The sequence below is a fragment of the Camelus ferus genome, chromosome 10, assembly GCF_009834535.1.
Source record: "Camelus ferus isolate YT-003-E chromosome 10, BCGSAC_Cfer_1.0, whole genome shotgun sequence".
Taxonomy (NCBI): domain Eukaryota; kingdom Metazoa; phylum Chordata; class Mammalia; order Artiodactyla; family Camelidae; genus Camelus; species Camelus ferus.
Window position 1 is genome coordinate 29807744 of NC_045705.1, and position 21276 is coordinate 29829019.

Genomic DNA, 21276 nt, shown 5'->3' on the forward strand with positions numbered 1-21276 from the left:
GGGAAGGGAAAGAAGGGGGAAAAATGATCTTACATACCTTTGGCCAGTGTTCCTCATTGGCTAGCATGGAAAAGGAAGTGAGGTAGCAGACAGAAGGTTAATACAATAGTCCCAAAGAGAGGAAAAGAAGCAAAGATTTAAAAGTCATTAGAAACAAATGCACGAGTCTCAAAAGAAGGGAGGATAAGAGAGCCTTGGAGAATGACAGGAGGTGCTGAGTTATGTTGAATGTCCCTGTCTTGGGCAGATTACGGTGACATTCCTCAGCTATTACAACTTGAGATTTCTAATGCAAGAACCAGATATCAAAGCTCAATGGGAGCCAAGGCTAGGGATAAGAATTTGTTTCATTTTCCCGTATCTTTTGCATACTGTTCCCTAAGGTTTTTCTGCAATCATCATTCTTATAATAATATTAATGATTCTCAGTTCTCACAAATGGATTTATTGAGGAGTTCTGCTTTTCCTTTTCTCTCTTATCTACATTTTGGTCATTTCATTGCTTTTGAGGGTAGAGAACAGCAGAGGGTGGAGGCAAAATTCAAGTTAACTATTCTTACCCCTTGCTGGCAGAGCCAGTAAGAGATACGTTCTGGGAGCAGCTGGAACCCAAGAGCTAAAAAGATGTTCTGGGCTTACTGATGAATTTAAGTACGTCTGGACTCAGATACCCTCCACCCAGTTCATCAAGAACTGTCTCCCTGCTATCCAGCACAGACATTCCGGTGGACTACATGTCTAAGAACTGGGCTGCTGTTCCAAAGTCTCAGGAAAGGCCCTGTCAACAGCAACACTGCTCACTGGCAGAGCTCATCTGAGCAAGAGCATTTTGAATCAAATCTCATGGCTACAGAGGATCTATGAATAAGCCCTGATGGTGTGGGAAGTCCAGGCCAACCACTGTTGCCTTACGATATATCTAAGCCAGGAGCCAAAGTCACAGCTTCTAAGCTGTAAGTGATCAAAAGCGTATGTCCAACACACCACAGCCAGAAAAAAAAAAAAAAAAAAAAAAAGAGCCAGTGAGGTACACAACTGCCTATGAAAACTGGTGAATGGTATGTGGGATCATGACTTTGCCAACAGTTATAATTTATATGAGAATTATGCACAAGAGTCACGATTTTGTCAGACATTACACGAACATTACCTATCTGTGTTAAACTGGCACTGTCTGCAGTACAAAGACAGGTTGTACTGGTTTGTCTTTTCTAGGGAATTTGGTGCAGCTAGAAGGGGAGGTGGAAGATGAATGCTCCTTGTTTACCCACAGAAGGCACGTCCTAGGCATTGTGAATGCAGGCTTTCATCCCCTGTCCTTGGCAAGAGATATCAAGGTCTTTCTGGCTCATTTAGCCCCTGTCCTCTTAGCAGATACTGCCCACTTGCAGGCCAGTTAACTGTGGCTTCTGGCTGGGGGCTCCTTTCTGAGAACTGTGTCAGAAGTCACTAAAAATTGCCAAAAATGAAATAAAACAACAAAAACTAACCCATGACACTGGTTACTACAGCCCATGAACTGATATAAAGCAATGACCTGGGGTTTCCCATCTAAATATTTTTTGGCTACTTGGAGGAGGGGGCTGATGAAACATTCAAATGGGGTCCCTAAGAGTGGGTGTGCTATCTCTCTGCGGGGAGGAGGTGGTAATGGTACAATCATAGCCCTGCCTAAGGCAGACAAAGGGTCGGGCTGACCTCCTAAGCTTCCAACAGCTCTGAGACTGCGTGTGCATACACAAAAATTAGTATGCTACTCCAGTCACTCTGCAACCTTTCTAGCCTGGAACTGTAATTCAGGGACACATTATCATGTGGAGAAAGGGAACTTGGGATGTATTCCTGACATTAAAGAACAATTTCAGAGCCTTGTTTATGAGCTCAAACTCTGAGCTATTAAGACCTATTTACACCTGCAAGGTGAGAGCAGCAGCTGCCGCCTCTGCCCTGAGAGTGAGGAGAAATGCCCACCCTGGGAGGTCTGCAATTGTGGGACGGAGCTCTTTAGGAATTTGTGTCTTGGGGAGCCTGTTTTGATGGTGACCTTTTCTTCCTTAGTTGGAGGTACCCTCTTCTCATAGACTCCAAGTTCTCAGTGTGGCTACCTCTCTCTTTCCTGGAAAGTCTGCAGCTCACAGAAGCATAAGAGCCATGTTCTGGCCTCACTGGCATTAGGACAACTTAGATACTATTAAGAACACCTTGGCAATAGCAGTGTTCTGTACATTCAATGATGTTAAAATGCTTCCTTTTACAGGGTGTTCTGTTCACCGTGCTATTCATCGACAGGCTAGTGGGCCTGGGGCAGAAACGCTGCATTAAGCCATTCCCCTGAGTCAGCTTTGCCAGAATCCCAGGAAGGGCAGCTTCTGATTCAGTATATAGAACTCTTAATAAGAAATCTCACTCTCTTGCCCCCCCATTCTCAGAGAACAACAACAAAGCTATTTTCAAGGGATACAGGCGTTAGACAGGTTCTAGGACAAGGGGAGGATGGAGGGGAAAGAAACACAATACAGAAAGCAAAGCAACAGCAAGGGAGAGGTCCGCAAAGGTACTCACCTCTCTTCCGGGTCCCAGGATGCATTGTACTGTTCAGGTAGGTGACTGCACTCTTCTTACGCTTTGGGGATTGAAGAAGGAAAGGTGACTGGTTGAACAGCATGGTTACTACTAATACTGGTACACACTAAAGACCAAGCACAGCATGTCCAGAAACAAGCCACCTAGTCAGTGCTGGTCACCCCAAGGTCTCGGTGCTAGCGGGATCTACCACAGGTACCAGGCTCTGCGAAAATATTCCACAGGGTCTGCCTCTGCTTCAGAAGACACTCCTGTTCAGATAACAGGAGTTAAATTTTTAAGGTAGGTCTGTATCTACTTTAACTTTGGAAAAAAAGCTAAGGGGGAAAACAGTGAATAATAAAAATGAAATAATGTGATCAGCCAGAGAAAAGTCCATCATTCCACAAAGCTGGCCAAGTGCTATCAGGGCACTGCCCTTAAGCAGGGTTTCAGCTGGGGGCGCTGAACAAGTCATGAACACAACTGGAGAAGCGAGGGGAGGGCCAAGGGCTGGCCAGGAATACCTCTGGCTCAAAGACCGCGCCGCTGTACACTGGGTTTGCTGTTGTTCTTCTTTTTCGCTCTTGCCTCTTGCTTTGGATTTCTTGGGAAAGCAAAAAGTGCGGATTAGAAGAGGGGTATGAAGAACCTCAAATACTGAACTTTGCTGGTTATCTATTGGTTTTCCCATAACAAATCAGAAATGAGGGCAAGTCTCCTGATTTCACTGCAACCTCAGCAGAGGCAAGCTCGCTGCTGGAAACAAGCATGCGGGACCATTTACTCTCACCCCTCAGAAAGCAAGGCCACACTGTCCTACAGTGCGGCTCTGTGACTGAGAGCTTAATAGTAGATAACACCTACAAACAAGCTGTCCTGGTTTATTTTTAGATCACTGTAATATAGGTGTGGATGAACTTTACCCATAGACCTAGACTGAGTAACCACAGTTCACCATTCTTGAATTAAATAACTAGGACCGGTATAGCTCTGTGACTAGTCTTAAGATTCTGATTAAACCTAGAGTGACTGATAAATACAGACAGGCTTGTCAGAGGGGCATTTGTTACTTTGTGCTGCCAGAAAAAGAAAAGTTTCTCTAAGTGAACAGAAGTCACCTTAATCCATGCAGCTAGGGAAGCTTCCCCAGGAGAGCAGTATGCATAAATAATGATCAGGAAAGAGGCAGAACATTAGATAGAGGGAAGGTAAGTTTACTCCAAAAGAAAGTCCACACTGGTTGAACCATACTCTTATTTGTGTTCCAAGTTTCTATTCTAATAATCAATCAAACGCCATTTTCAAGAACAAAGCTCTAGGCCAGAAGCAAGGCAGCACCATGAATGTCTTCTCTTACCTTCTAGATGGTCATGTGTTACCAACCCTAGAGACACCATGAAGGCAAGTTTCTGTGCCAGAGAAACAAAAGAAGAATATACTTTAGTTTGGGTTCTCACAAAGCCAATCTCTGTTCCTAATCAGACTCCTCGGGAGAGCCAGCCCAGCGGCTGGTGGCTTGGAGGAAGCCAGGTTCAGGTAAGCACGGGGTGGGCACCCTCTACTCCTGGCAGCTATGGAGCCACTCTGATGGCTTTCGGATCTTACAGGGACCAAAAGAGAAGGACCGAGACCTACATCTTCTACTTTCTCAATGACAGAAATCAGCATCTTGAATGACCTAAGTTTCCCCCCCCCCCCCCCCCCGAAAAATCCTCTAAGAAAGAAGAGGACTTCACACTGAAAAAACACGTAGGGTTACAAAGAGCCTCCCATACAACAAGTTCCAAATGCTACGTATCATACCAGCTCAGGGTTTCTTACATTTTTACCTCCACTGATTGGACAATGCTAACTCAAAGCTAAATGAGTTTGGGGAATGATAGCAGGTGGCTCTGCTTAAATACTGTAATTTTTCAATCAATCATGGATCTAAAAATTATGAAGCCATGTCTCTCTGACCACTAGTCTCAAGGCTCTATCAGAAGCTAGACTGATCAGAATACTTGACTCCAACGCTGGAATGTTAGATGCTTACAGCTGGAGAGACCAACAGATTTATTACTATTTTGCTCTTTGGTCACATGTGGTCTGGAAAATATGCCTTTATTTTCTGCTGTACCACTGCATGTGGTGGCTAAATATGCCAAATAATATACCATCAATTCTTCTCTTCAATGAATAAAACATCATCAGTTGTTAGGAGACATATTCCTGCAGAATTATTTATACCACAATTTGCTCTCTGAAAATCCTGACAATTTTACCCTCCACATTAAATATCATGATATTTGGGCCTGAAGTGGCAGGCTCAGGCTATTCAAGATACTGCGTGTTTTATGAAGATAACCCTGAACTAGCCACTTGAAAACACAGAAATGACATTTACCAGTATCCTCAGAATTCTAAAGAAATGGTTTAATTTTATTTCTTCTTCAAAAACTTAGGTGGGCACCTATCCTCCTGACAGCCAGAGTACCTCAGTAAGGAATAACACTCTTGGACTTGCTGCCCACTTTCTACACTGCATACATTTTGTGGTTGCCAATTAACTACATTCCTTATTTTCACCATTCCTTCAGAATTTAAGATTACAAGCCTAGACAGCCAACCACATCCTCTGTTAATAAAGCAGTGTGTGAACTGACATTCAGATGCACCCTTCTTTTAATCCAGTAACAGTTAAGTAATCCTTCTTGGCCACTGACATCCAACTCATCTTTGCCAGTCAAGATCAAGCTCATAAAAGAATTATTAAATGGGGAATAAAAAATCTCTTCTGTGAAATAGATTTTTCAGTAATAAACAGAATTAAAAGTTGTCAAGAACTTTTGCCTCATCTATGTACCACACGTATGTCAATAACTAATTTATTCTCTTTATGGCAGTGGCTCTGTCCAACTAGAAATACCTGTCACTACACACGATGATACTTGCTTGCCCACACTGTGCCACTCACGGGAAATATCCCTGTTTCTTTTGATAAGAAATTTTACTAATGGCCTGCTCTATTTTTCCTCCTGCAAGCCTAACACTTGTCATTAACTTGTGGATGATTTTGTAAGTTTCTCAGTAATATGCATGCCTAGTTCTTTTTGGTTCAAGTTTTAGTCTCTTCTTTAAAGACAAATTATTCATTCATTTCATATCAGAAAGAATTATAATTTATACTTATTTTAAGAAAACCTGAACTAGATTAATAAATCACTGCTTTAAAAAAAAATGACACGAAGCTTTTGATGGCTTCATGCCACTATTTGACATGGTTTCATCACAAAGATCATCACAAAGAATGCACTGAGGATAGAAGGAAATGGATTGCTGGTCCAATAAAATCCAACTATCAGATATTCATCATCATATTACCCGTCCACATTTTTCTTTTATAGCTGCTTGTACAAAAGCATCAAACTAAAAAATTCCCTTGTCTAAGGACATACAAATTCACATTCTATATTTGTACCAGAGTCTCACTTGCTATTTAAGTTTATAATTCTACCCTAAGTTGTAGTACAGATGTTACTATTTTCATCCCTACTTTTATGCTTCAATGAACTACATTTGAGCTACTGATTTACTTGGGATTTGAGGATCTAAGGCAATACAAAGGTAACAATAAAAATGCACATGTAACACCAGTAATTGCTAACATGAATAGAATTTAGCTCAGTGAACTGGACATTTTACAAATGCTGGCTGAGACAAACAAAACATAATGACCATTAGGGAAGTAGTGGGATACCTGGGGAAATGGTCATTAATCTTCCAGCTCAAATTTGTGACATGTGTATGAAATGCCTGTTTGCTAGTTCATGGTCACTCAAGGCCACACTCTTAATCTGCCTGATCTGGCAATAACACTACTGATCAGTGAGAAAGCACAGGAAAAGAAAAGTCAAGTGATTCAGAGACCAAGCGCCCCTCCTGATGTGTATGACTAAGTCATATCTCATAGACTGAGTCATGCCTCAGGGGGCTGGGCCTACCTGAGGGTTCTCCTCCCGTTTTGGTTTGGGTGCAGCCGGTGGAGTGACAGTGCGGCTCTCTGTTTGTTTCTCATCTGTTTCTGTGTGGGATTTAATTGTCTAGGAGGGGAAAATTTAATGAAAATTCAGAATTCACTTTTTATTAAAAGAATAAAAGCAAACATGGTTTGTAGCCAACAAGAAAGAACATAATCGAACTGAAAGCATATTAATAAAGGAGGTAATATGGATTTCATTTTAGAAGGGGGAAAAGTAAAATGTAAGGCCCCAGATGAAATGATTAAATTGCATAACTAGAATAGATATAAATCTATACATACAATAGTCTAAATTAAATGAGCAGAAAAATCCATGGTTTAATTCCTATGTATAGAAATAAAGTACAGGCTGCTCTTTCTGATTTTAATGTATTTTAGGATGCATTGGGGTAGTTTTCCAGAAGCAAGCCCACTCTTGTTACATATGGGTCAAGTGACAGTTCATAGTGTGCTTAAGATCCCAATAACAGTCAAAAGAAATCTTACATACATGCATTTCTATTTCACAACAATTCCAATCATAATCTAAGAGAGGTTGTAGAAATACCTTCACTTGGGATATTTAATAAACCTGCCTGTATCCTCCACTACAGGAGAGATGCAATTGCCAAGGAAAGGTCATCTTGCAAGAGGCTGACATCCTGATTACCTCCAACCTCATCTTCCAGATGCATCCATCCAAATAAAAGAAACACCAGTAGCATTACTATCTTCAGACACAAATGGCAGCTAGCAAACTGATAGACTGGGTTTGCATTACTATTCTTAACATGACCCAATGGCTAATTCATTTTAGGAAGCCCTCTGTAAAAAGTCAAATGATGTTAGAACAGTGGATATAAAACTATAAACACAAACCTAATTCACTTCTTCAAAATTAAAAACAATGCAGATGCAAATGATCTTTCTGTATGGCAACAAGTAATTAAATAAATGAGAGTGAAACTGTCTGATTATTGATGAGTAGGAGCCAAATGAAAGACTGGTTCTATAAGCTGGATATTAAAAGTTCTCAAAAACCGTTTTATTGTGAAATATTTTACTAGATCTGAAAAGCTAACACAGTCACAAAGATTTTTCACTTTCTTTCCTGGCCATGTCCATACCGGCCTCCTGCTTCTCATATTACTACTTTAGAAAAGTCTAAGTATCTGCTTGATTAATACTGTGGCAACCACTGTCCTGGGACACAAATGCTGCCCTGTTGTTGTTGTTTTAACCAGTGTCCTGTTGTATTCCCACCTCTGGACTATACTGCTATTTGAAAACAGGACTGTTCCACACTTCTGCACCCCTCTGCGCCTGGGCCTCCCAGAGAGCAGACATACTGTAAAGGGATGCTGATCTTCTGAGTGGGGAGTATGACCTATAAGAGGAATCTCTTACTCGCCTCTCTCTCTCTCTCTCTCTCTCATTCTCTCTCTCTCTCATTCTCTCTCTCTCTCTCGCCCCCCCTTCTCTCTCTCACACACACATGTTTTTTAACCAAAATGACACTATTTCCTCCATAAAACAAACCACCAACATGTTTACAAGGCAACACAATGGGAAAGTAGTTTACAGTGACATTTTCTAAGGCCCTGGGTGCCCAGGAAGCTTATTTTCACAGCTCTGTGAACTGGAAGGACGGAAGTTCGAGGGAGGAGAGAGAAGAGAAGGTAAACAATACGGGTCTGCTGCTCCACTCCAAGGCTGTGTGAAGTCCCTTGGGGTCTCTTATATTTTATCTCTAAGGTTGAATAAAGCACGTAGTGGTAATGCCTCCAGAGAAAAGCAAACCAACTCCTCTCCATAAGGAATTATCCAGGGTTCAAATTTTCTCTCATGCCAAGAAGACTACAATTATCTCAAGGCTGGATAAAGAATACCCAAAAAAAGATTAAACAATCAAAACACTGGGGGGTGTCTTTCTCTTATGGACCTTCCACTCTAGGGGAAGCCAGTGGCCACGCGGTGAACAGCACTAAGGAGGGGCCCACGTAGTGAGCAAGTGAACCTCCTGCTCACAGCCAGGGAGAAGTCAGGCCTGCCAACAACCACATGAATGAGTCTGGAAGTGAATTATCCAGTCCCAGTTGAGCCTTGAGATGAATGCAGTCCTGGTTATCTAGTCTGAATGCAAACTAGTAAGGGAACTTGAGTGAGGATGACAGTGCTAAGATGCAACCTGAATCCTGACCTCAAAAACTATGTGGGATGATAAATGTTTGTTGTTCTAAGCTGCTCAAAATAAGCAAAAAACATTAGGGAGGGTAGGGAAGTGACATCACAGAAATGGCAGGACAAGATCCGTCCTACTGAAGCAACCATTAAGCTGGCAGAAACAAACAGAATCAGCTTTTTAAAACTCTGGAATATAATAAAAAACTAAGAGCAACTGGGGGGCACTTACTAAAGAAAGAAGCTGCTGAGATTTACTAAGAAAACATTTTTCCTTTCCTACCTACAAATCCATCCCCCAGCTGGACAGAGGCTGTGGAGATGGTAACCTGTGTTCCTGGTGTGGCTTGCTGAACCTTGTTCTCAAAAAGTTGTGGTTATATATTCTGACCTTTCTGGTGGTTCCCTGAGGACTGGTGCACAGGCTGACCCTTGTTTGCCCACCTTAGGCTGGAATGGCTTTCCAGGTGCCATCTGATGAAAGGATCTAAAGACGTTATGTTACCTGCAGTTACCTGGTGCAAAGGGTGGGGGATGGAGTAAATAGGAGGAGAGGAGGAAGATTCTTGGAGGAGTAAGGGCTTTGAAGGCCTGTCACACATACTGGGGGATCCAGAGTGCATGGGGCATTCCCAGGGTTAGATACATATTTAGAAAATATTTGAGAGAACCCTAAGCTTGCACTTCTGGCTGGTCTTTAAGCTCTGTCCAAGAAAGAGGTCAAGCCTGAGACCGAGTTACAGGTGGCCTGGCTTAGCATTAAAGGAGCGCCCCTGCTGCTCAGAGCCAATCTGCAAAGACCAAGAAAGGTTGTTTGTTTGTTCGTTTGTTTTAAATTACTTATTATTTCTTTTTTCTTCTTTTTGGCTCTAGTTATTTAAGTAAATCTAATCAAACAGAGGTTTCAGTAAGTACACATAACAAGAAACAGTCTTTGCAAAAACAGTTTGGAAAAGGCACTAAACAAACAACTGCAGCCCTCAACAATCAACAACAGTAAACCTCGGGAGGAGAATCTAATTTCCATAGTTATCACATTGTAATTTCAAAATGAAGAGTTTTCACAAATAATTAGGAGGCACACAATCAGGAAAGAATGGTCACTTCACTGGAAAAAAAGAAACCAGAGACCAGAAGGCAGTGGGATCACAATTAAAGTGCTGAAAGAGGGGTAAGTATAGCTCAAGTGGTAGAGTGAATTCTTAGCGTACACAAGGTCCTGGGTTCAATCCCCAGTACCTCCTCTAAAAATAAATAATTAATTAAACCTAATTACCTCCCCCCTCAAAAAATTTTTTTTAATTAAATAAAGTGCTGAAAGAAAAAAAACAACTATCAACCAAAAACTCTATTCCCTGCAAAAAGCTGAGGGAGTTTATTGCTAGTAAACCTGCCCTAAAAGAACTGCTAAAGGGAGTTCTTTAGGCTGAAATAAAAAGACACTAGACAGTAACCTGAAGTCATACAAAGAAATAAGAACTCCAGTAAAGGTAACTACAGAGGTTAATATAAAACCCAGTATTATTGTATCTTTGATTTGTAACTTTTCTTTTTCTTTCCTATACGATTTTAAAAAGAAACGCATAAAACAGTAATTATAACTCTGTATTAGTGGCCACACAACATATAAAGATGTAATATGTGACAATAACAACAAAATGGGGGGCAGAGCTGTATATGAACAGCTTTTGTATACTACTGAAGCTAGGCTGGAATCAAATCAAGTTATATTGTTAAAAGTTTATGAATATTAAGTATAATCCCCAAGGTAACCATTAATAAAATAATTAAATATATATACAGAAAAGGAAATGAGCAGGGCATCAAAAGAGAACACCAGGGGAAAAATACACAAAAGACAGCAGGACTGGAGGAACCGAGGTCCAAAAAAGACATAAGACGCATAGAAAACAGCAAAATGGCATAAATCCTTCCCTATCAACAATCACTTTAAATGTAACTGGATTAAACTCACTAATTAAAGAACAGAGAGTGGTAGAATGAATTTTAAAAAACATGATCCAACAATATGCTATCTATAGGAGACACTGTTTCAAAGCCAAAGACACAAAAAGGTGTCCATCACAAAGGATGGAAAAAGATACTGCATGCAAATAGTAACCAAAAGAGTACTGGGATGGCTATACTGATATCAGACAAATTTCACTTTAAGTCAAAAATTGTTACAGGAAACAAAAAAGGTCATTATATATTGATAAAAGGGTCAATTCATCAAAAAGATATGACAATTTCAAACATAAATGCACCAAACAACAGTCTCAAAATATGACATCAATATTGACAGAACTGAGGGGACAAATAAATAGTTCTATATTAATAATTGGAGACTTTAATATCTCAACTTTAAATAATGGAAAGAACAAATAGAAATAAGATCAGTCAGGAAATAGAGGAAGGATCTGAACAGCACTATAAACTAACTGACCTAACAGACATATAAAGAACAGCCTACTCAATAACAATAGAATACACATTCTTCTCAAGTATACATGAATCATTCTCCAGGATAGACCATATTTTAGGACACAAAAAAAATCCTAATCAATTTTAAAAGACTGAAATCATATAAAATATCTTCTCTGACCACAACAGAAAGAAACTAGAAATCAATATAAAGAAATACTAGAAAAAATTTTAAATAAGTGGAAATTAAACAACATACTCTTAAACAACCAATGGGTCAAAGAAGAAATCACTACAGAAATTTTCTAATTTCCCTGAAGAATGAAAATGAAAATAACAACATAGCAAAACTGATGTGATGCAATGAAAGGAGTGCTCAGAGGGAAATTTATAGCTGTAACAGTCTACATTAAAAAGTAATAAAGATCTCAAGTCAATAACCTAACTTTACTATTTATGGAACTAGAAGAACTAAACCCAGAGCCAGCAGAAGGAAGGAAGGAAATAATAAAAATTAGAGTGGTTAATAAATGAATTGGAGAAAAGAAAAACAACAGCATTAGTGAAGCCAAAAGTTGATTCTTTGAAAAGATCAACAAAATTGACAAACCTTTAGTCAGACTAAGAAAAAAAGAGAGACGACACAAATAATGAAAATCAGAAATAAAAATGGGGACATTGCTGTCAATCTTATAGTAATAAATAGGATTATAAGAGAAGACACTGAACAACTGTACATCAACAAATTACATAACATAGACAAAATGGACAAATTCTTATAAACATACAAATTACCAAAAGCGACTCAAGGAAATAGGAACTCTCAACAGAGTTATAACAACTAAAGAGACTGAAACGGTAATCAAAATCCTCTCAAAGAAGAAAAGTCCAGGACCAGACAGTTTCACTGGTGAATTCTACCAAACATTTAAGTAATTTAACACCAATCTTTCTTAAACTTTTCCAAAAAAAAAAAACAAAAAAACAAACCCAGAAAAGCAGGGAACACTTTACTCATTCTATGAGGTCAGCATTATCCTGATACCAAAGCCAAAGACATCACAAAGATTAAAAAATTACAAACCAATATCCCTTATAAATATAGATGTAAAAACCCTCAATAACATACTAGCAAACTGAATCCAACAGCATGTTTAAAGGATGATACACAATGACAAAGTGGGACTTACCCCAGGAATGGAAAATATTTAACAGATCAATATAATATACCACATTACTAAATAAAGGCAAAGAAAAACTATATAATTATCTCAATGCAGAAAAAGCATTTGTCAAAACCCAACACTCATTCATGATGAAAACACTCAGAAAACTAGAAATGGAAGGGAACTTCCCAACTTCATAAAGGGCATTTATGTGAAACCACAGATAGCATCATACTCAGTGATGAAATACTGAAAGCTTTCCCTCTGAGATAAGGAACAAGAGAAGTATGTTCACTTTCACCACTGTCATTTAACATTGTAGCATAAGTCCTAATCAGAGTAATTAGGCAAGGAAAAAAATACAAGGCATCCAAATTGGAAAGAAGATTTAAATCTATCTCTATTTGCAGAGGACACGATCTTAGTAGAAAATCCCCCAAAATCCACAATCCAACTACTAGAGCTAATAAATGAATTCAGCAAAGTTGCAAGGTTCAACACAAAAATTTGTTGTATTGCTAATACACTGTAATTCATAATAGCAATGGACAATCCTAATAGGAAATTAAGAAAACAAATTTATAAGAACATCCCAAAGAATAAAATACCTAGGAATAAATTTAACCAAGGAGGTGAAAGACTTGCATGCTGAAAACTATAACACTGCTGAAAGAAAGAAAGAAAGAAAACATAAATAAATGGAAAAACATCCATGTCCAAGGACTGGAAGACTGATTATTGTTAAGATGGCAATATTATACAAGGCAATCTACAGATTCAATACAATTCCTACCAAAATTCCAACAGCCTGTTTGTTGTTTTTCTTGTAGGATTGGAAAAGTCAATTCCCAAATTCATATAGAGCTTTAAGAGTCCCTGAATAGCCAAAGTAATACTGAAAAAGAAAAAAGTTGGAGTACTCATACTTCCCAATTTCAAAACTTACTATAAAACTACAGCAATTAAGACAGTGTGGTACTGGCATAAGGATATATAGTTCAATAGAATAGGACTGAAAGTCCAGAAATAAACTCATAACATCCATGGCGAATAGATTTTCGTGATATCTTTTTTTCTCATTTAAATATCATCTGTTGATTTTATTTATTTATTTTACATATATACACACATACTCTCTCTTTCTCTTTCATTACTAGGTTACTACTACAAGCCATTGAATATAGTTTCCTGTGCTATATAGTAGGACCTTGTTGTTTATCTATTCTGCCTATAGTTTGTACCTGCCAATCCCAAACTCCCAAGTTATCCCTCCCTCTCCCCTTTCCCTGCTGGTAACCATAAGTTTGTTGTCTATGTCTATAAGTCTCTTTCTGTTTTGTAGATATGTTCACTTGTACCAATTTTTTAGATTCCATATATAAGTGATGTCATATGATATTTGTCTTTCTCTGTCTGACTTACTTCACTTAGTATGAAAATCTCTAGGCCCATCCATGTTGCTGCAAATGGCATTATTTCATTCCTTTTTATGGCTGAGTAGTATTCCATTGTATATATATACCACATCTTCTTTATAAAATAATCATCTATTGATGGACATTTAGGTTGCTTCCATGTCTTGACTATTGTAAATAGTGAACACTAGGGTGCTCTTACATAGAAATTACAGTTTAAATTAGAGTTTTCTCCAGATATACGTCCAAGAGTGGGATTGCTGGATCATATGGTAAATCTATTTTTAGTTATTTAAGGAACCTCCATACTGCTCTCCATAGAAGCTACACCACCAATTTATATTCCCACCAACAGTGTAGGACGGTTCCCTTTTTCTCACATCCTGTCCAGTATTTATCATCTGTGGACTTTTTGATGATGGCCATTCTTACTGGTGTGAGGTGATTCCTCACTGTAGTTTTAATATGCATTTCTCTAATAATTAGTGATGTTGAGCATCTTTTCTCACGCCTGTTGAATGCTCAACAGATTTTCAATAATGACGCCACAATCATTCAAATGGAGAAAGAATAGTTTCTTCAACAAATAGGGCTGGGAGAACTGGGTATTCATACGCAAAATAATAGTGTTACCCTTATTTCACACTACATATAAAAATTAAGTCAAAATGGATTACTGACCTAAATATAAGAACTAAAACCATATAACTCTTAGAAGAAAAATTAGGGGTAAATCTTCATGACTTTAGATGAGACAATGGTTTCTCAGATATGACACCAAAAGCACAAGCAACAAAAGAAAAAAATTATAATCTGGACTCCACCAAACGATATTGTTAAGAAAGTGAAAAGACAACCTATATACTGAAAGAAAATATTTGCAAGTTATATATCTGATAAAGGTCTGGTATCCAGATTACATAAAGAATTCTTACAACCCAATGACAAAAACACAAACAATCCAATTTAAAAATTGGCAAAGAACTGAAATAGAGGTTTCTCCAAAGAAAATATACAAACGGCCAATAAGCATATGAAAAGATGCTCAACAACATTAATTATTAGGGAAATGCAAATCAAAATCACAATGTGATACCACTTCACACACACTCAGATGGCTATAATTTTTTTTTAAAGGATAATACTGAGTGTTGGCAAGGAGGTGGAGAAAATGGAATATTCATACCTTGTTGGTGGGAATATAAATCGATTCAGTTGCTGTGGAAAACAGTTTGACAGTTCCTCAAAAAGTTAAACACAGAACTACCATATAATCTAGCAATCCCTCTGTCAGTTATATACCTCAAAGAATGGGAAACAGGTACTCAGACAAATACTAGTTCATGAATATTGATAGCAACACTATTCCTAATAGCCAAAAGGTGAAAATAACCCAAATGTCTATAAATGGAAGAATGGATAAACAAATTGTGATACATACATACAAACGGAATACACTTGGCTATTTAAAAAGGAATGAAGTACCAATACATGTTACAAGGTGGATAAATATGAAAAACATCATGCTAAGTAAAGAAGCCAGACACAAAAAGTCACATATTATATGATTCCATCTATATGAAATATTCAGAATAGGTAAATTTATAGAGACAGAAAGCAGACTGGTGATTGCCAGAGGGAGGGGAGGAGCAAAGAAGGAGTAACTACTTAATGAGTACTGAGTTTTATTTTGGGGTAATAAAAATGTTTTGGAACTAGATAGAGGTGGTAGTTGTACAACATTATAAAACTATCTAATGTCACTGAGTTCTTTACTTTAACATGGTTAATTTGATGTGATACTGAATTTCACCTCAATTGAGAAAACAATTAGGTTGGGAAACAAACAAAAAAGATTAAGCTAAAAGTTTGGTCTCTATCAGAGATTATAAACCATTATCCAGACCAGAGGTAAGGCTGTGTTGCAGATGTTATTTTTGCCTATGTGGTGTTTAAACAGTTACCAGTACTTTTTGTTAAATCTCAAAAAATATATCTCAAAATCTCTGGATTTCTGGCTTTTCTTTAAAAAGTTTTCATCTGATAAAAATTGACTATTGTCAAGATGTAGAAAAAGCATTTAATAAAATTCAACATCCAATCATGATAAAAATTCTTACCAAAGTGCGTAAGAGTAAACATCTCAACATAATAAAAGCTATTTATGACAAACCCACAGCCAATATATTCCTCAACAGTGAAAAGCTTAAAAGTCTTCCCACTAAAATCTGGAACAAGGCAAGGATGCCTACTCTCACCACTTCTATTCAACATAGTATTGGAAGTCCTAGTCACAGCAATCAGACAAGAAAAAGAAATAAAAGTTATACAAATTGGAAGAGAACAGGTAAAATTGTCATTATATGCAGATGACATGATACACTATATATAGAAAACTCTAAAGACTCAACACAAAAACTACTAGAGCTGATAAATGAATTCAGCCAGGCAGCAGGATACAAGATTAACATATAGAAAACTATTGCATTTCTTTACACTAACAATGAAGTATCAGAAAGCGAAAGAAAAAAAAAAATCCATTTTAAAATCACATCCAAAAAAAAAAAAAAAAGGAATAAACCTGACCAAAGAGGTGACAGACTTATATGCTGAGAACTGCAAAACACTGATAAAGGAAACTGAAGATGATTCAAAGAACTGGAATAATATCCCATGCTCTTAGACTGAAAGAATTAACATTGTTAAAATAGCCATACTACCCAAAGTGATCTACAGATTTAACTGCAATCCCTATCAAATTACCCATGATGTTTTCTCACAGGACTAGAACAAATAAGCCTAAAATTTATATGGAACCATGGAAGACCTGGAATTGCCAAAGCAACTCTTTTCTGAGGAAAAAGAACAAAACTGGAGGCATAACTCTCCTAGACTTCAGATAATACTAAAAGCTTACAGTAATCAAATCTGCATGGTACTGGCACAAAAACAGATGTATGGATCAGTGAAATAGAATAGGGAAGCCCAGAAATAAAGCCACACACCTATAGTCAATTAATCTTCGACAAAGAAGGCAAGAATATACAACGGAGAAGACAGTCTCTTCAGCAAGTGGTGTTGGGAAAGCTGGAGAGCTGCATGTAAATTAATGAAGTTAGAATACACTCTCACACCATACACAAACTCAAAATGGCTTAAAGATTTAAATATAAGATATTACACCATGAAACTCCTAGAAGAGAACATAAAACACTCTGACATAAATTGTAGGAATGTTTTCTTAGGTCAGTCTCCCGAAACAATAGAAATAAAAGCAAAAGTAAACAAATGAGACCTAACCAAACTTACAAACTTTTGCACAGCAAAGGAAACCATCAACAAAAGGAAAAGACAACCCACAAATCTGGAGAAAATATTTGCAAATGATGTGACTGACAAAGGCTTAATTTCCAAAATATACAAAAAGCTCATACAAGTCAGTAACAAAAAGACAAACAATCCAATCAAAGAGTGGGCAGAAGATCTAAACAGACATTTCTCAAAAAAAGACATACAGATGGCCAATAGGCACATGAAAAGATGTTCAACATCACTAATTATTAGAGAAATGCAAATCAAAACTACAATGAGGTACCACCTCACACTGGTCAGAATGACCATCATTAAAAAGTCTACAAATAACATGATGGAGAGGGTGTGGAGAAAAGGGAACCCTCCTACACTGTTGGTGGGAATGTAAATTGGTGGTGCAGCCTCTATGGAGAGCAGTATGGAGGTTCCTTAACTAAGAATAGAGTTGCCAAATGATCCAGGAATCCCACTTCTGGGCATATATCTGGAGAAAACTTTAATTCAAAAAGATACATGCACTCCAATGTTCACACCAGCACTATTTACAACAGCCAAGACATGTCAGCAACCTACAGAATGTCCATCAACAGATGAATGGATAAAGAAGATGTGGTATATATACATGATGGAATACTACTCAGCCATAAAAAGGAATGAAATAATGCCATTTGCAGCAACATGGATGGACTTAGAGATTATCACACTAAGTGAAGTAAGTCAGGAAGAGAAAGACAAATACCATACAATATGACATACCTAAAATAACAGAATATAAAATATGACACAAATGTGTTTGCTTTGGCAGCACATATGCTATAATTGGAATACAGAGAAGATTAGCATGGCCCCTGTGCAAGAATGACATGCAAATTCATGAAGCGTTCCTTATTTTTTGGTTATGGTGGGGGATGGTTTGGGTGGGAGGAGGATAAATTAGGAGTCTGGGATTTGCAGATACTACTATACACAAAATAGATAAATAACAAGGTCCTACTGTTTAGCACAGGGAGCTATATTCATTATTTTGTAATAACCTATAATGATAAATATGAAAAGACAAATATATATATATGTATAACTGAATCAATATGCTGCACACCAGAAACTAACACACTGTAAATCAACTATACTTCAATTTAAAAAAAAATTGGCTATTGTCAAAAAGTAGCTGCCTCCTTGAGATGGAGTACATTACTTTGCAGTTTACCACAGTCTCTTCCACTTTTTATTATTTTCTTGACACCAAGGCCAAATTGTCAATTTTATCATGCTTGTCTTACTACTTCAAAGACAAATTAAGAATAAAAGTGGCATATCTCTTGTACTCATGTTCCCATTGAAAGTGAAAAAAAACCCACTTGTTTACTCTAAGTCTGCTTTATTCATTTATATTTCCTACTCTGCACCTGTATAAATTTGCAAATCCTGTTCTTTTTTGGTTTTATAAAGTTAGAAACCAAAAACTGGATAAGACAAGAACTAAGTTAGCCATTTATACCTTGAATTCCATATTCATCTTCTGAGGCTGAGCTGCACGTATAATCAAAATTAGGCACTTGCAAATTTAAAAAATATCCAAATAGTTTCATCAATCAAGGTTAAAAAATTTTGGATTGAGGGCAAAGTAAAGTCCATCATTTGGTCACTTGGCTCCATTTTCCCTACTATAGAACCAGTATTAAAATGGAGCGCGAAGAGTCACCAGCTCAAGTTTCCTAAGAGGGAAGACCAGGATCTGAGGATAATACACTGGGTACTATTCACAACTTGGAAGTACTCTTTTTTTTAAGAGGATACTGTGTAGGTTCCTATACAAGAGATACATGGAAGTAGGGGAATGTGTGACAAGCTGACAAATTTTTCCATAGAACCTAGGATTTCTCAAGTAGCTTAGCCTTGGGGACATACACAGAGGTCTTTATTGCAGGGGGTGGGGCGGGATGTAAAAAATGAATATAATTCCTGAGAATTAACTGCATCAGGTACAGTCTAACGGACTTTAAACGCTTTATATCATTTCATCATCAAAAGGTGTTTAGCCCCATTTCCTAGAGTGCCAGAGAGGACAAAGACAAAAATGGAGGCAGTGTGGGGGCCATAACATAAGTTTGTCTGGTTTTATCTACTTTTCTGCCTTAAATATGGTTCTGGCCCCAAAGCTCTTTAAACGCTACCACTCATTTTCTTAGCCACAATGTAATAAGGCTTCTAATAAGGGGTAAGACAGGGGCTCTCTTCTCTGAGGTAGATAAGGAAGTTGGGGATGCCTGGTGGGGGAAGGAGAAGTGAGACCACCACTGTCACAGCTGACACTGCCTCTCCCTCTCCTGTACAAACGTGGAGAGGCCTCCGAAACTACACAACCTTCCATGCTTTCTCCCCCAGAGCAGAGCCACAGTGCCTGCTCCAAAGGCACTGCAGACTGAGCTGTGTGAGGGTACTGGCTTTGACATACACACTCGTGTATTAGACAACACGTGTGGCACAGCAGCTGGCACATGATCGACACCTTTTGATAAATGGATGTTATCACCCCCAAGAAAAGAGTAGGAAGCAGAAAAGAACCATCGAGCCTGGTCACAGAGAGAATGTTAGACACAGGTTATGGTAACTATGCGCAGGCTGTAAGTGGTACTTCCATGGCTACATATTGCCCAATTATGAGATCTCTTAATGGCTATCAATGAGATACTGGAAATTAAATGTGAAAAAAAAGAAGGATAGTAGAAAGATCTGAAGTAAAAGAATTCTGAAAAGGGAGTCCAGTCTAAAGAGAATCCTTGCTGACTGAGCTTGGTAACCTGCAAGACTGCTAGTCCACGTGGCCTACTAAACTAAACAGCAATGATTGCGTTACTCTATTAGATCAACAAGAAGAGAGACCATGGAGTTCACTGCTAGAAAATAACTTTTTAATAATTTTTAAGAATTTATGGGTACCTTTTTATGATGTTATAATTAAAATGAAAAGCTCTATTAGTATGTAAGGCCAGGACATGAAAAGATATTCAAGATCTAATAAGAAAAAAGCAAGTTACAAAATAATATATCGTTTGATTTTGCCTTTTACCTTAAAAAGGTTAGTATGTGCATAGAAAATATGTGGAGTAACTTTCTGAGGGGTAAAATTATGGGGGAAGTTTACTCTCTTCATAGATGAGGGGATGCACGCTCTACAATATATGATTTCTGTAACATTTGAATTTTCTCTTACAGTGAGTATGTATCATCTTTGAAACAGAAAAAATAATGTAAAAATGAAATGAAACTGAAAAGATTTTTATCTCCTAAAATTATCTTTATCAAAAAAGAAAAATAGTATTTAGTAATTGAATACAGTGTTTGAAAACCACTCTTTACAAGTCTAAGGCTCCTCAGAGGTCCTCTGAGAGCCAACACAGGAACATAAGGGCAGGTGGTCTCCAAACATGTCCCCACCCAAACTCCTAAGGCTTAAGAATTTCACTTTCAATATTTTAATATTGAAGTTCTGCTGATAATAAATTTGAAAACTTCTGATCTAAAATACGTGAAAGTAACTTATTTTTGAATGTTCCTCCAAGCATTTCCTGGGGTTCAAGTAGGTGCCCCAGGAATAGAGATGTGTTCTCCATTCTATTTCCTGAGTGCAAGATTTTGGTACCCAGCTTCTTAGTGCAAGCTTGGCTGCATTCATGAGCTGCCTGGGTAGAAAGGTGGTGTTCTATGCATAAGTTTCCTCTGTTCAAGAAGGCCAAGGCAGCAGGAAGCCTTCTCATTCCCCACAATCTGGCCAGCCTCAATGAATCATGGTTAGCCACCCAGAAGCAGAAGATTCAGGATCACCAGAGACTATTTTCAGATGAATGAGGACTCAAGCCCAAGTGATTAGAAATAAGTCAATGACTTTTTAAAGCAACTTTCTTGAAAGAGATGCTTTTCTTTGCAAAATTCTTTATTGTCACTGATGTTTCTTTAAATAGAAAGAGTATGGTGACCGCCTATACATTCTTTTTCCTGTTTTCAGAACTCTTTCTGTCATAGAATACTTAAGAAACCTTTTTGGAGGCTACCTGTATTTCTATAGCTTTATATTTTTAAAAGAAAAAAATCTGATTTTAGAAATATAAATGAAAGGCTTCAATATTTGAGCTATAATGTCTGCATCCTCTATAGAGTTAAAAGAATGCATTTTAAAAATCTTAACTTTTTTTCATTGGCTCTTCATTGTCTG

At 37.8% G+C, this 21276-nt stretch overlaps 1 protein-coding gene and 1 non-coding gene across 10 annotated transcripts in view; one reads left to right on the plus strand and one right to left on the minus strand.

The window, feature by feature from the left end:
* PHF21A (PHD finger protein 21A) overlaps positions 1 to 21276 on the minus strand; it is a 171455-nt gene that overhangs the window by 14580 nt on the left and 135599 nt on the right. For all 9 annotated transcript variants that reach the window (XM_032488531.1, XM_032488533.1, XM_032488530.1 and 6 more), the window contains 4 exons: positions 6549 to 6647; positions 3923 to 3974; positions 3090 to 3169; positions 2563 to 2623 (listed from right to left, as the gene is read on the minus strand). In XM_032488531.1, coding sequence (XP_032344422.1) covers positions 2563 to 2623; positions 3090 to 3169; positions 3923 to 3974; positions 6549 to 6647 — 292 coding nt within the window. The remainder of the gene's footprint in view (positions 1 to 2562; positions 2624 to 3089; positions 3170 to 3922; positions 3975 to 6548; positions 6648 to 21276) is intronic.
* On the plus strand, positions 17853 to 17956 carry LOC116666741. Its single transcript, XR_004323639.1, has one exon. It is a non-coding gene; the product is annotated as a U6 spliceosomal RNA (small nuclear RNA).